At 39.8% G+C, this 16323-nt stretch overlaps 2 protein-coding genes across 2 annotated transcripts in view; one reads left to right on the top strand and one right to left on the bottom strand.

Annotated features, from left to right (window-relative positions):
* The window catches only part of srgap2 (SLIT-ROBO Rho GTPase activating protein 2), a 56805-nt gene extending 47213 nt beyond the window's left edge, over positions 1-9592 (bottom strand). Inside the window, exon 1 of the mRNA XM_084928090.1 lies at positions 9049-9592. Within this exon, the coding sequence (XP_084784216.1) occupies positions 9049-9115 (67 nt within the window). The 5' untranslated portion in view covers positions 9116-9592. The remainder of the gene's footprint in view (positions 1-9048) is intronic.
* Positions 9593-10283: 691 nt separating this feature from the next.
* On the top strand, positions 10284-15632 carry LOC146386890 (protein FAM72A). Its single transcript, XM_084928091.1, has 4 exons — positions 10284-10880; positions 11142-11219; positions 11798-11922; positions 12027-15632. The coding sequence occupies exons 1-4, from the start codon at positions 10729-10731 to the stop codon at positions 12119-12121; spliced, it is 450 nt and encodes a 149-aa protein (XP_084784217.1). The 5' UTR covers positions 10284-10728; the 3' UTR covers positions 12122-15632.
* The last annotated feature ends 691 nt before the right edge of the window (positions 15633-16323 follow it).

Raw genomic sequence — 16323 nt, 5'->3', positions numbered from 1 at the left:
GCAAATCTACATTATTCTTTCACATTTTCCCTCAGCTCCTCACAAACCTAGAAAAATGGGGGCAATTCAGTAACCCTAGCAACCAACTCTGCCTACGTGCTGAGAAAAGCTGCTGATGGAGGGGGAAGGAGAGGCAAGAGATATGGAGATGGGGAGTGAAAAGGCTAATAAGTGTGCATACTAGACACACACGCTTATTGAGGTAAGCAGATGGATCTTACAGTCTAGTGGGGTTTCTTCACTTTTTTCCTTCACAATCCTTTGCTATTCAGCCCTCCTCATGCAGATCCCTCCTCCTCTTCTTTCACCTAATTCTCCTTCTTCCCAGCCCTGCTCCTTTTTTCCCCCTCCACGGTTAGAACCCTTGCTTTTTTCTTCTCCTGCTCTCTGGTTAGTATGAGAGCTGTTCAAACACAACCTGTTTCCTCTAGCATCCCTTGAGAGTGTTATCCAACCTACTGTTGTGTTTTCTCTCCTTTCTTTCTGCCTCCCTCCTATTTATTTACAGCTGGATGTCTCTTCCCCCCCAATCGATTGTTTTATAGAGGATATGAGCGGGCTTTGTCTTTTGCATGCTCAGCTTTATATAGATCCCTCTGTTCTTAAAGATGGTCACACACACACATCCTCTCTCTCTTTCTCTCGCTCTCTCAGCTGGTTGTGAGTCAGTGTCCGGTAGTGAGGCTCATGCACGCACAGTCTGTGTGCTGTAATCATAAAGTGATGATTATAGGTTTAAGCTGCCATAGGAGGTGTGTGTTGAAAATTGAAAATTTCATCACTGCTGACAAACATCATGAGAAAGAGCAAGGAGAGCAAAATAATTTAAGGGGGGGGGCTAAACATTTGCCTTTGGGAGTGGTAGTTTTCACAGTGGTCTTGTGAAACTTGTGAAAACTGGAAGTACAATTGAAGTACAATTTGGAAAAAAGGTGTGTGTGTTGGGGGGGCTGTTATTGACTGCTCTGCTAGTGCCATGTGTGGCAGCTAAAGAAAGTAAGCCTGCAAAGAGGCACCCAAACAGAGGTCAATACCTCAAAGGTGCTTGGGTAACATGCACATTCACACTGGCTGATGTGATTCTACAAACATCTGTAATCAAGAACTTGGTTTGACTCGATTTTGTTCTTTTATGCAAAAATTAACAATTACTTGGATTAACTTGGGCTCTGGGGAACATGTCTGGCCTTTTTCCTCTAGATTTTGATTATTTAGAGACAAAAAAAACCCTGCAAAAAGGCCAGGGTTTTTGCCCTATAACAGGTGGCAAAGGTTTCAGCCTCTACATGACCTTGAATTGGTTGAGTGAAAGAAAATGGACAGATGGGTGGATGGAGAGCAAATAATAATAAAAAAAAAAAACCTTTAGCAAACTGATAAATACTGAAAAGAGCCTTTTGCTTCAGAGCGTGTACACAAGCAAACATTCTGACCCACAGTAATCATTGTTTGAATGTCAAGATGTTGCATCCTGGTTGAAAAATAATTACAAAATGAAATGTTGTTCTGGCTCCTGTTTACTGAATCTCCTTCATCAAGGTCCTTCCTGGGCATTCTCGTTAGGAAAAGCTTGCTTATCTGAGGCTTGTTTTTTATTTTGCTTTTATAAAATTAAACAAAAAAGACAAATGATAAGATATATAACTTTTCTTGCTTTGCAAAGTGGAATTATACCTGTAGCTTTATCATTGCTATCATACCTCAGGGGTTAGATTGTTTACAGAGGAATGATTATGCGATGTTGCACCGTTTCAAGTCTGTACAAATAAGCTCATCATGAAATAGTTGTGTTTAAATATGTCTTTTTGTGACTGTGTTTTGTTTTGTTTTTTAAAGAAATGTTAGGAACTTATTCCAGCTTAGGCACCACTACCAGCAGCACATCTGTAGAAAAGATGAAGCAGATATTTGCGGAAATCTTTTATTGCAACTGATATATGCCAGCTGTTTTATTCTAAGGTAACCATCTACTCCATATCTCTGGTTTTAAAAAGACAGATTTATGTCATTACTGGTTTGTAATGAAGTATGATTCGACACCGATTGCATATCTAGTAATTTCAGTATCAGCCACAATCAAGCGCTTCCATCTGGTTATTTTATCTACAGAAAGTTTATCTGTTGAGGTTCTTGGAAATATATGATACAGCAATAAAAAAAAACAAAGCAGATCAATATTAAAAAAAAGATTTGAAACGTATTGCCTGCACATGCACAAACATAGGCAAGTAGTAACTTCTCCAACACAACACTGTTCAGCTTCATCAGCTTACAAAAACCAACTGTCTGGGTGGAATGCTACAGTTGAAATTATGCAAAAACAAAATCTACAGCAGGTAACAACAAAGTCTGCAAGGCTTCATCTGTGTGTGTGTGTGTGTGTGTGTGTTCTGCATGAACAAATAGCTTCCACATGTTTCAAAATGTCACAAACGAGGCAACATATTGACCAGACAAACAAATTAAGTTCAGGTGCACCCAAACACACACATGCAAAAACACGTGCACACTCACACACACACACACAAGCAGCTCTTCAAAAAAAAAAAAAAAAAGGCAGAGGCACCTGAAAAGAGGGAGGGAAGATTTCAGCCAATCACAGCATGCCTCAGCACTGTTGGCCTTGTATAGGGGGTATCAGCCAAACTGTGGGGAGTAGCCAACCAGGGCAAACACAACATCTGTTGCCCAATCCTTGCATCTGGAACATCTGGCAGTAGTGAACAGCAGTCATCTAGATGACTAGATGACCTCTGTCCTTACCCACTTGGCCCCTCTAACAGCTATTTTATTTCTTGTGTTTATCATTCACTTTAAAGCACCGTACATGTCATCATCTCTCTGTCACAGACATTAATTAGCTGTCACATCTTAGATCTGCTACTGCACCAGGTAAGAAACAGACATTCCTCTTTTATCTCTCAGCAATCGACTGCGTCGTCGGTGAGACATCTTGGTCCACATCGCAACAAAACACTCACTTACTGTGTTTACATTTGTGTGTGTCTGCACTGAAGGAGGCCAGATCAGCACTTACAGAGTTAGTCAATTTAATGCTGTGTGTTTTCTCTCAGGTGCCGCAGGAGCCTCACAGTAAATTGTCATACTGAATAGTGAAGAATGGGGAAGCAGACAAGCAAACGGGAACAGAAAATCAATGCGATTTTTCAGCCATGTTATGTCTGCCGCTGACATGGCACAAGACAACTGCTACTGCACACTGTCCCACACACACACAGAACTGAAAGGACAGTGGGACACGTGGTTTGGAACACATTGTTCTATTGTGACTTTGGAAAGAGAACTGAGGAGATATATATATATATATATATATATATATATATATATATATATATATATATATATATATATATATATATACATATATATATAGATATATATAGATATATATATATAAACACAGTATATATGTATATATATATATGTATATATGTATATATATATATGTATATATATATATATATACATATATATATATATACATATATATATATACATATATATATATATATACATACATATATATATATATACATACATATACATACATATATATATATATATACATACATATATATATATATATATATATATATATATATATATATATATATATATATATATATATATATACATACATACATACATATATATACATTTTTAAAAACAAGTTTATATATATATATATATACATATACATATACATATATATATATATATATATATATATATATATATATATATATATATATATAAACTTGTTTTTAAAAATCTTTCTCTCCGTTCTTTTATATGATGAAAGGCAAATACGGTAACTGCAGGGAAAACGACCCTCACGCACGAATCGCGGTCACAGCATGTGTGTGTGCATGAAAGACATTGTTTCCTTTGCCCAAACACAAAGCCATGGGTCCAAACAGGAAGCTTCACACACTCCTGTATGATCCCTGTGTGTCCCTGCCTCCGAAACCTAAGTTGCACACAAATATCCTTCCTGAGTGATTATTTTAAGCTCTGTCAGCATTTTTAGTCAGCTTACAATACAACATTCAAATCCAAGGCCCCCCTCCTCTGCCCCATTATACCAACACACACTGATAAATAAACACACACACACAAAAACACTGACACAGGATACGCCAAATAATGACAGAGACTTGTGTGACTGACTCACGGTTGATAATTGCACCACTAAGTCAATGCAGTCAAGCTCTAGTTAGCCAGACGTTGTTAAAAAGATCACACACATGAAGCTTTTTCTCGTCCTCACAACCACACACCCACAAACAGGGCCTGTGCTGCAAACAAGTTCAACACAACCAGGATATCTTTTCATCATCTGACTTAACTAAACTTAACCACAGTCACGCCAAGTGGTCAAATGACACTGGTTATAAGGTCAATGAGTAAACCCAGGCTTTCAGAATCTAGGAATGAGGAGCCAAAAGAAGAGCAAACTATATATGAGGAAAACAGCACCAAAACCCACAGACTGAGTTAATAGATTATTGCTATCACTTCCCTGTCATTAAGCAACAGGTTATAATTTTGTTTATTGTTAAACTGATATGACACCTAGACATGTTCTTGTAACACATAATAACCATTTCAGACTCAGTTTATCAACTGAAATAACAGATTTGAGGAAAAAAACATTATTTAAAACCATAAGTAGACTTTAACTATCTTTTATAAGTCCAGTAGCCTAAAGAACTTGGAACTCTCCATTTTCCACTTTCCATGCCACAAAATAAATGTGACATATAGAACAATTAAATGTTTGAAATGTTGGCTTTCCAGCAAGTTCATACCATTTAAGAATCTAGACCTGATGTTCCTGCAGTACAGCCAAAAGGTGGAGACATTCGCTAAAAGGCCTACGGTGTCTTACTATGGTTTGCAAGACCTTCAACTAAACTTGACTGGTCAGTAAGCAGTAGTTAAGAGCTTAACCCTGATTCCTGGTTCATAGTACAAACCATTTGATATGAAAGCCATTGCAAAAGTGGGTCAGTGTTTCAAGTGTCGTTTCACTTTTCCTTCTGCCCCTTAACATCGATAAAGACAAAACAGAGATCTCCACACTGCACCTTCTCTTCAAATAAACATCACTCAACGACAATGGAGTCACAAAGAGAAATACAGGCCAAGCACAGAACCTCACATAAAACAAAGACAGAGAGCCACAGTCATGCAGACAAAACCTCTTGCTGTGACACCACCTTTCCTATTGTGTGCTAGTGAAAGCAGCCATTTATCCTAAATCATATGTTTCTCTGGCAACCGTAAACACGCAGTTTATATGTACACGTAGACAGACGCACATCACACTTGCAGAGATGACTGAGCTTATTAGCCTGCTAGGAAAAGAGTAAAGTAAGGATACTGTTTCTTTAAATGGGTCTCTCAGTATTTACTCTAAAACTCAACAACAGTTATTCAGTTCGACGTCAAATTGAATGGCCACTCGTACACTTTTTGTATTTTTTTTCCAGCAGACCACAAAAACACCACGGCCAATCAAAATTGATCAGTGGCAACAAAGGCAGATAGTTATTAACATTCCCAGATGTGTAAAACACCGACAGCTGCTTAAGGGCTGAGCCAAAATGCATTTGAAAAATGAAACATCTGTTAAAAGACTCGGCACACCTTAATTTTCCACTAAAATATTTCTTGCTCCTGATATTAAAGGCTGCCACTGGAATATAGGAAGTTGCTCTGTAGTGTTTGTTCGACACACATTTACAGGCTTTCACCCTAACCCTCGTTTACCTGCCTGCAAACACGTGTGGATTTTTTAAATTACAATAGAAAGATCTACTTAAAGTGCTGGCGAATAGTCACAGCTATTTTATTTGGTTCCCAAAAAACTCAATACTCTGAAGTCATAACCTCTCTATCCCTCTGCAAATATGTCGTATTTTCTCTTCCTCTTTCTTCATTCCTGATTCTCTTTCTGTCTGTCTTACTTCTCAGCACATCTGTCTGTGTGTGTGTGTGTGTGTGTGTGTGTGTGTGTGTGTGTGTGTGTGTGTGTGTGTGTGTGCCTCTCTTCAGGCACTTATATACACACACACACCCTCTTCCAAACCAAGTAGGAAAATTCCTTTCATCAGCCAGAATCCAATATTAGAATATCAGGACTCTGTCTGTGTGAAATAACAAAGACAAAGAGATGACAGCATTCGAGCGCCGGTGTGCATTTAAAACCTTATTCAGGCACGCTGTCAACAGATGAGGTGACCACGTCCACTGACATCGCCGTGCCTGTGGTATCGAGTCACAACATCATTTTTTGGTAATCAAAAGAATACAGAGGATTACAAATCATAATGTCAAATACAAGTATTTTCCATCTGTAAAAGTCAAACAGTCACCAGTTACTGCGTGTATTTTAAGCTTTAAAACACTGAGCCATATAAAAGGGACAAATAATCTCAAAATCTCACCAGAGCTTTTGATGATTTTTCATCTTTTTCTGCCCAATACTGCCTAATGTTGCATGGAATACTAAAACTACATAACACGTGGATACCGTCTCTATTTCCACCAAGTAACAACTGTGCTAGAACACAGTATGATGGCACAGATGATTATTGTATGTATGTATGACAATACTGCAGAAGTGTGACCAGTCTGTAGACACAATAAACCACAGGCCACAAACACAAATTTATAGTAGCTAATAAGCCAGAATAATCAGCAGAAATCCATTCACCGTGTGCTTGACAAACACTGTCAAGCACACTCATCAGTGAGAGCGTGAGCATTCATGCCTCTCCCTCTCTTGCTGCAGAGCTTCATGAATGTCATCTGGGGAGGATTTAAATTCATTTTCCCCATGATGCTGCAGTGCATGGCTGCGACATGTAAAGTCTATCCCTTCTGCCTGATAATAGCAGAGTCATGCAGGTACGCATGAGCCCTTCTTGGCTAGCAGGACTGAAATGTGTAGAGCGGATCTAGCGAAGATTTGGGAAACAAGACAGACACGCGTTAGCAAACAGAGAGAGAAAAAGAGTGAGAGCTGCCTGATGCTTTCTACAAGAGAGTCTTTAGCAGCAGCGCACAGGGTAATGACAGGCTGTAGTGAAGGCATGCTGTTGGGAATGTCACAGAAGAGACAGCATCTCGATGCATCTCTACACACACACACACCTCAAATAGATATGAGGATGCACAGGTTTACCCTATAATCAGTTCATTCTAGATAGGATGGGGAGCAGTGAGGTAAGTGACAGGAGGAATCAATGCAGAGGGTCGATGGGCAAACATTAAGTCCACAGTCTGACAAACCCAGCAGACAGTGCCCACAAAACAGCACAGACAGAAAGTCTTTACACGTGCCGCTGGGCATAAACAGCAGTCTAAAAGGACACAGAGACAACGGCGCTAATGCCACTGTGGTGCCAGGTAAAGTTTTCAAATGAAGCAAAGAAGGAAGAAATGGTTAACTGTGAGCCAGGTTACCCTGAATTACTCTGGTGTTTTGTTCAGATGCCAGAAATACCTGTTTTAGTGCATCGCCAAATCAAACCTCTGCCAGGATTTGTTGCAGATTTAGTGTCAGAAAAATAAAATAAAGAATATTGAAAGGAAAGGTTTGAGAGGTCTAAAATAAACCTCAGTTCAACTGCTCAAATAAACAACAGCTTATGGATGACTAGCTTCAATGACCTGAGGTTCCATAAACTTGTTAAATCTATGCCAACGGGGACATCAAAGGTGTGTTTTGTCTGCTTTCCGTTGCTCCACACCTCACTGAGACACTCGACAAGCGCTCTTCCTTGTGTTTGCCACTCATATGTGCATTGACACCAGTAATTCCAGTTTAACAACCTTGTGATCTCCGATAACGCTTCAAAAGTATTTTGTTCCTTACTGACTATCAAGCTTTGTCAAAGAATGCCATGGGGAATTTCTTCGGCAGAAGAGGAGTGCTGAGAGGTGCCAGCAAAGAGGCAAGGGCGTGAAGTGGGCTGGTGTCTTCTTTCGAAATGGAAATAAGAATCAAGCAGTCGTGGTGGTGGTGGTGGTTTTGGGGGATAAGCCAAGCAGTGGCCCATCTTATCTAGTCATCTGGCACTGCAGTAACAGTGCAAACATGCTGTAACACCCACTCCCCTTCCCTTCCTGGTACCTCTGAGCCTGTTCCTTCCCTCTCCAGCCTCAAATACATACCACACAACACCTCACCCCCCAAGATCTCATAAGCACTGTCACTCTGAGTGACAGTGGGTGCTGGATCCAGTGTGACTGCCTGATGACAGGAAAAAAAAATCAACAAACACAACAATCAGCTAGCGACTAGTTAACAACTCAAACGATCCTTCCTAACAGCTACAATCTGCTCTCCCAGCCCTCTCGTGTCCTTGATCACCGGCAGAAGCTGCACCGATGAACTGCGATCGATGAACAAGCCAGGGCACAAATCGATCATTTAATTGCAGTCTGCGTTTAACGCATGAGCGAGCGGTGCCGGTGCACAGCAGCAGCACAGACACGCAGGAGACACAGAAGGGGAAAGAAAACGCCCTGCCTTGTGCAGTGTTGAAACCTCAGCCCTGTGGGTCCTCTACGCAAACATACACACATCACCTTAACGTATGCTTTGATAGGAGGCCGCGGTGAGACCACATCTGGACGACACCTCTAATTTGTGAGCGTTTCCTTTCGCCTTTTGTTGGCCATCGGCGCGTTGCCCTAAAGGAGAGCGATCACACGCTTGGGGGCACGCATCATGTACCATTTATGATTGCCATTATTTATACACACAAAAAGTGATCCGCCACGTCTGCACAATGACAACCTTCTCGAATGGTTGGTGAAATGCAAAGGCAAGTCTGTCCTTTACGCCTGATAGGATAGGGTAGGATAGGAGAGGTGAGGGTGACAGAAAAAAATGGGATGCATTACGCCAAGTCAGATCAAACACAGCACGCAGTAAAGTAAGCACAGATTTAACGCTAAATCTCTCCGGGTTGTGCTGCATGAAAACATCTGAGGGGCTTTGAAAAGTTTTACCTTTAACTTGAGTCTCATATTCGGCCACGATCTCCTTGTCCTTTCGGAATTTCGCTGGAGACGTCATGGCTGAGTTTGGAGATCAACCACTTGTCCTCGCAGTAAAGTCAAATTTCTCTTAATAATTCAACAAATCAGCCGTAGATGGAAGGATTGTCAATCTGGAGCCGGTTTTTCAAAAAAGGAAAAAAGAAACAAAACAGCCAAAATGAGATATTTACAGCTCTTCAGTGTTCCCGTGGATAAGTATTGTCTCCCTGCCTCTGCTCACTCAGGGCGCATTGTGAGTTTGGCGCTGCTGCTGCTGTGTGCTCCTTCCCGACGCCGCGCCTCACCGCCTCCTCAAGAGTAATGGTGCCAACAGCTTCATGAAAAAGGAGAGTCATTCCCTTTACGAAAAAAACCCGATTAACTTCTTACTCAGCACTTTGGAAAGTTTTTTCTTTTGTTACTTGCCCCGAGCGAATCTCGATCTCACTGCTGCCCGTGTGCTTGTCTAAACTAAAGTGCTGCCCTCTCTTCCACCACCCACCTCCTGAAGTGAGAAAGAGGAAACCAAGTGGAGAGATGGAGGGGCTGGCTGCTGGTCAGCCCCCAGTGCGCAGGACAGGCATGGATGCACACATTCACGTTTGAGTACATACAACTACATCTGCTACAGCAAGCCTTTAGCTTGCATGCTGCAGGACCGACGGGTATTTATTTGCCTAGGTGAGCTTAGTTTAAATGTGTTGGTAGAGGAACACCTCACTATTTAGGAGAAGGCCACTGAAAATGTGGCTGAAGTAAGAGAGCCCCGTGCTTTATTCAGCTATGAACATTAGCGTAAATGGATATAAATTCTAACCCTTAAACTGTAACACGCTAGTTGTGAATACATACATACATTCATTCATAAAGTCAGCCTTTATAAGAACAGAATACCTGTATACATATATTAAAATGCATTCCATCTTCAGCCTATTACTACGTCAACTTTCTTTTTCTTTTACACTGACTAAACTACGACCCCGCCTCATACCTACCACTCCACCACGATTGGTCAAACGGTCACACGTGAACGACATCCAAGTCCACCAATCAGCTCTTTTCAGAATTTTGAATCAGGGTTCGTCAACTTGAATTTTTACCCAATCGCATTCAGAATCCGTAGTGAATCTGACCAATAGCGTTGGTTAATATAAAGTGTACATCCAATCAAAATAGCGTATGGGGTCTTTTAAAGATAGTTTAAGGAAGTCCCGTTAAATACCAGGAAGTTGTAAACAAAGCTGACAGCTATTTAGTTAGCTGTTAAGTACATGAATGGATGCCCAGTAAGCCGTGAAAACAGGCCAGTTGTTCCTCGATGTCGTGGATTAATTAACAGTACAGCTTGTTTTATACATATAGAGCGGGTTTCGCGAGAATATATATATATATATATATCCCTCCGTATGTTCGTTTCACAAGCTAACGTTAGCTGCCTTCCGTTTTATCGTTAGGGAAAGGCTAACGTTTGCACAAGGACATTGGAGCTAGCGTTGACGCTTGCAAAGTTAATTTACAGCTTTATTAAACCGAAGTGAACGGTTAGTGAGAATTCTCAGTGTCTGGTTCTTTTTTCCCTTTCTGCGTTTGCTGTCCGGAGGCAGAAAGAACGTGAAAAAAAGTGCGAAGTCCGCATTTAGCAAAACAACAATGTCTACTTCAAACGCTAATTTTAAAAACAAGTGTGTGACCCAGGTGAACTGCATATTTTGTGACAGCCTGCTCTGCACGAGAGGCATGAAGGCAGTGCTACTTGCAGACACCGAGGTCGAGCTGTTTTCCACTGACATACCTCCCAATAGGTAAGAGCTAATTTTCTTAGTAGTGCTGCTAGTTTTTGTTTATGTCGGTTTCCAAGGCAAGTTGCACTTGACAAAACTGTGGCAAAGTGATGTCTGTCTGCTTAACCGATGGGAGGAGATACACAATGCTCTGGCCAAACTGCCGTTATAATTAATAGGGTTTGTTGTATGACAATATAAAATGAGTGTGTGTGTTGTTGTTGTTGTTTTTTGTCCTTTAATGGGTGTGTTTGTGTCTCCTTGCACGAACCCTTCCCGCAGAACTGTTGACTTTGTGGCCAGCTGCTACTCCACTGAAAGCTGTAAATGCAAACTGAGAGACATCGCATGTCTCAAATGGTATATATTATATTATATTATTCCTTTTCGTCTTTGCTGTGTTTACTTTGGAAACATAATCTGTTGATATTCATAAAAAGGACACCAAACAGGTAGTTGCATATGTACACATATCTGTACAAATTGTCGGGCCTGTCAACTGTAAGTTTATATGCTGATTATTTTATTTTTGAGCCTGTTGCTATACTAAACATTAGGTAGTGCTTGAAAAGCGACATTACAATTTATACACTTTAGCACAATATCACTTGTATACACTTTAGCACAAGTGATCAAATGATACCGGAAAATACTTGTTTTAACTTAAAAATGTCAGTTAAATAAATATTAAAGCCATTGCCAGTTATGTCTGCACATATTAATTTTAAATCATATTTACAGCACAGCACAGTACAGTAAACAGTGAACCTTTATAGAGTTTCATTTGTGTTCATGGGCTTTTGTTATTGTACACAGGGCAAACACAAACATGTGTTAGATAATGGAAACTCACTAGTAGTGTTGGCACTTTTCAGAAGTGCCCCCAGCAAATAGCTGACTCACGTTTCTTCTTTATCCTCGCTCCCTCCCTCTTTTAGTGGAAATGTTGTGGGCTATCACGTTGTAGCCCCCTGCAAACCCTGCCTGCTCTCCTGTAACAACGGCCACTTCTGGATGTTCAATAGCGATGCTGTTTCTACTCTCAACAGACTGGATTCAACGGGTCAGTATAAACTCACCTTTGATAAAACTGAAATGCTATGCAATTGCATAGTCCATGAGATGTGTACATAAGACTTCATAAGTCCCCTTCACATGTGTCTGCAGGCCTTAATCTGCTCCTTTGGGGAGATCTTCCCGAGCTAGATGACAGCGAGAATGAAGAATCAGAAAGCCCATCAGAGGAGGAGTGTATTAGGTAGAGTGGGATATGGACAATGTGAGAGACCTGGAGTGCCAGCTTTTGAGAGGTGGAGATTTAAAAAAAGAAAAAAAGTGTATAATCCATGCTGGGATGAGACAAAAGAAGAGGAACCAAAAGGGTAAATGAACACCCAGTTACATGGGACCAGCAATCCTGCTGTACTACTCTGTGTGGGCTGAAAGATTAAACCATTGTTCACTTATGACCCTACCTGGAAAAAAAAGTGGTGTCACAGCAGGTGTTTTCCCACTATAAGCTGGCAGAGAACACCTGCCTTGACATTAGTGATTTGGTGTGTGGCTGTAAATACTGGAAGGTTTAAACCCAAAGAGAGCGGTACAGGGGAAGCTTTTGGTGCTCGTAATTGAGTGTTTTAATTACCCTTTAACCTGTGACCATGCCTTTCCTGATCACTTTTCACTGTTAAAAGCACAGACACGCACATTCACACATTCTTTTCGGTCTTTCTCTCATTTTTGTAAATTTGTGTGCTATTATTTTAACAAAAAAACAAAACAAAAAAAAAACATGCAGCTGAATTAAATTGAAAATAACAGACAGCTAGACTCCATAATCTAGTGTGTTCTGCTTTTCAGAGCTCATTGTTTTGATCAGCCTTATGAAAAGTTGGGTGTGGTGTGATTAATTAATGGTACATACCAGTGAATGCTGTGCTTTTTCACACCATTAACACCATCAGATTTTTCTGGGTAGGAGGTCTGGAATTTACCTATATCCTTTTTTAATAGCACTTATCTTTATGTTGAATGTGCTGTAATAAGTAAAACTTCTATTAACGGTAATCTTTTAATCTCTGGAGGCCTTTTCAGATATGAGACATTAAAATGTTAAAGTGACAGCATTCTGTTCTTCAGACATGGGTGACTTTTACGTTCATGTTCCTCACGGTTTTATTAAGATATACTAAGGGGACTGACAAAGAGACAAACGTGTGTTTGTAATATTTTGAGTGATATGTCAAATTATTGGCAGCAGCTATTGATGCGTAAAGAAAAAAGAGCTTTCTTATGAATTAAGAATGGCAAAAAAAGCATCATACAAGAATATTTCTGTCTTATTGGGATCAACTCGTGAGATACTCAACTCGCACAGATGCAGCAGAGGCATGCATTCAGATTTACGCCATGTCGAATGTGACACAAATTTTTTCTACCCGGAAAAATTACTGTCACGACTTTTGCTTAAAAGTTATTATAGTTAAAAGCTAACATGCTCAGATGCTGTCAAATTAATGAAAAGGCGCTAACTGAAACTTTGAGTTCTTTTTGAATCCCTCATATTGAAGAAATAGCACAATTACAGAGTGATGTATCTATTTATGTTCCTTGGTTGTAAAGGGCATATTTAATTTAGGTTACCTCACAATCTGCTCTTCTGTCATTGGTGGATTTTGAGATGCTGAAATAGTGTTTGCTACACTTGTGATAGCAGCATTTAAGTGTTTAACTCCCAGCTGAGTCTGACTGTAGCAGTGTTCCTTACTAACTTACTAACCTATGAATGGGTTGTGCTTTCACACAAGCCTGTGGAGCAGCTGAGTGGAGTATTCACCCAGAGCTCAAACAATAAATAGCTCAATATAAACAAACGCTTACATTTGTGACAATTTAAAAAAAAAAAAGGATGCCGATCATGAAGCAAGATCGTGAAAACATGAGCTCAAATGGGTGCGAGCGTCCTAGCTCTGTTTCTGTTGCACAACTGTTCACTTTTTATGTAGCAGCATACCGGTAGCAACTGAGGAGATGGAAAAAGTGAACTCCAAAGAATCATGGGACATATCAGTGTTTAACTTACAGGTTGCCTCCTAGTCTAGAAAGATAATTACTTCATGTGGCGCCTGATTTATAGAAAAGCCTTTGACTTTTTTTTTGTGAGCTGTTTGAAATGATGCTTAAACCAGTGCTACAAAGCTCCCAAAATTGAAAATTTTAGCCTTACTGAAATGAACCTCTGTTAAACTGTAACCTCTGGGCTGTTGCTGTATAGTAACCTGTCACTGAGTGACCAGGCCATTTACTCAGCAAGCTACAAAATCCTCCATTCACAACAGACTCAACTCAAAGCCTCTTTTTCGCAGTGCCATCCTTAAGCTCTTGTTATTGTTTCACTGCTGTGCCCTGCTAATACTATGATCCTGTCTTAAAGTAACAATGTTTCTGTGGATGATTGACAACTTCCTGTGTTGCCGGTGAACATTATTTTGAAAAAGGAAAAAATGAGCAAATGTTGAATGTCCCACTTCTTAGGTGAAGGAAGAGGAGAAGAAAGGAAGCAGCTTTTTTAAATGTTTAACTGGCCTCTGTTTGTCTATGCTATAGCCTTTAGTTGTGGAAATACACCCATAAACGAGGAAACTTTTTCTGTATTTTCCACATCTATCACCTTTTAAAAATTATAACTGACAGTCTGTCACACTTTCACACCAAATACTGTCTGTGTGGATACCATACAGTGCATCAGCTAGGTATTTATTATATCCACAAACCAAATATCTATCACCACATACTTACTTTAGGGTTTTTTTGTTTACAAAATTTGTTTACAACTGCTTGTTTTGTTTTGTGCTGTAGTACTTATGTTTGTTTCTGTATTTAATATTTAATTGTGTAGTGCTTTGTTTTGTACATTTAAAGACTGAATGTGTGCAGTTTTACCTCAAGAAGGTATTACTCGTGAGCTTCCTCTGGCTAGGACAATTGTCAAATGATAATCAGAAGAACTATTTAAATGGCTGTGTCTGGATGTGAATAACTTTGATTAACATGCCCTGCTGAAAATGTATATTTTGGAATTGCACTGAAACTGCATTGGTAGTTTGAAGAAAATGATTTGTTGTTTTGTATGCTTGTTAAATTAATAAAGTTTTTTTTTTTTTTTTTTTTTTTTCCAAAGTTTCTCAGTTGCCCCAAACTTTTTTTGTTGTCAGTTTTTTTTTTTTGGGTATATAACAAGTGGACACTTTATTAGAGACACTGCTCAACTGCAAATGCAAGCATCTGTTTAGCCAAGGCAGACAGCAACTCAATGCACCATGTTCAAACTGAGCATCAGTGAAGAAAGGTGATACAAGTGACTTTGTATATGGAGTGACTGTTGTTGGCACGGGGATCTTGTCTGAATAATAATAGACAACAGTAACTCAAATGATCTGTTGTTACAACCGAGGTATGCAGAAGAGGATATAGCTACAGCAGCAGAACACCACATCAGGTGCCACTTCCATCAGCTAAGAACAGGAAGCGAGCTACAAATCACACGCGCTCACCAGTATAGGACAATAGAAGACTGGCGAAACATTCTCTGGTCTAATGTCTTGATTTCTGCTGCAAAATTCCGATGGTAGAGTCACTGTGGGGGATATGTTTTTGGAGTATTTTGGACTACTTGGCACCAACTGAGCATTATTGCTGATGATGTATTTTGTTTTTGTACAAATTGTCTGATTGCTTCTTTCTGTAGGATAACATGCAGTGTCACAAAGCTCATATCATCTCAGACTAGATTCTTAATATGACAATGCGTTCATTTTGCACAAACAGCCTCCAGAGTGTCCAGATTTCAATCCAACTGAGCACCTTTGGGATGTGGTGGAAAGGGAGAGTCACATAATGGATATGCAGCCGACAAATCAGCAACAACTGTGCTATTTACCCCATCTTTTACTTATTTATTTGTTCTGTCAAATTAAGCAGATGACTCCACTGCCTTTATCATTTTACATTTTAATCTTATTGAGCCAGGAATCCATCCCATGTCTCTGAACACCCCAGTCAGGATCCAGAAAAAGTGTTCTGCTCTGTTTTATATTCCGTAAATCCTCCGCATCCCTGGAGTATCATTTAATTATAGGGAAGACTTGCAAGTTCTTCACATATTTTTAATTTGCTGACAACAGACCCCAACGCTATCCCGGCTGCTTCAGCCAGAATTTTTAATCCCGCTTCTTATCTCATAAATTTATCATATAAAAGGTATTTCATGGCCTGTTCACTTGAGCTCTATTACAGAATGTTTTGACAAACTCACAAATCATTTAGTACGAGCCCGTCTTGAATTACCCTTTAAAACACTGGTGCACATTAAAACCAGAGAAAAAGACTTTTGCAATAGTGAAAAAAATCGTAATATAATTAATTTTATAAAGTGGAATATTGTACTTGTTCTTCTATGTTCGTC

Source organism: Perissodus microlepis, chromosome 5 (genome assembly GCF_051167445.1).
Source record: "Perissodus microlepis isolate ML-2025 ecotype Zambia chromosome 5, ASM5116744v1, whole genome shotgun sequence".
NCBI classification, from domain to species: Eukaryota; Metazoa; Chordata; class Actinopteri; order Cichliformes; family Cichlidae; genus Perissodus; species Perissodus microlepis.
This window is presented reverse-complemented; position numbering and strand designations above follow the sequence as displayed.

What these genes read in the sequence shown, in the direction of transcription:
- LOC146386890 (XM_084928091.1), top strand. Translation starts at nt 10,729, where the DNA reads ATGTCTACTTCAAACGCTAATTTTAAAAACAAGTGTGTGACCCAGGTG. An exon ending in ACTGACATACCTCCCAATAG is followed by an intron (nt 10,881 to 11,141) that starts GTAAGAGCTAAT and finishes CCCTTCCCGCAG; the next exon opens with AACTGTTGACTTTGTGGCCA. An exon ending in GACATCGCATGTCTCAAATG is followed by an intron (nt 11,220 to 11,797) that starts GTATATATTATA and finishes TCCCTCTTTTAG; the next exon opens with TGGAAATGTTGTGGGCTATC.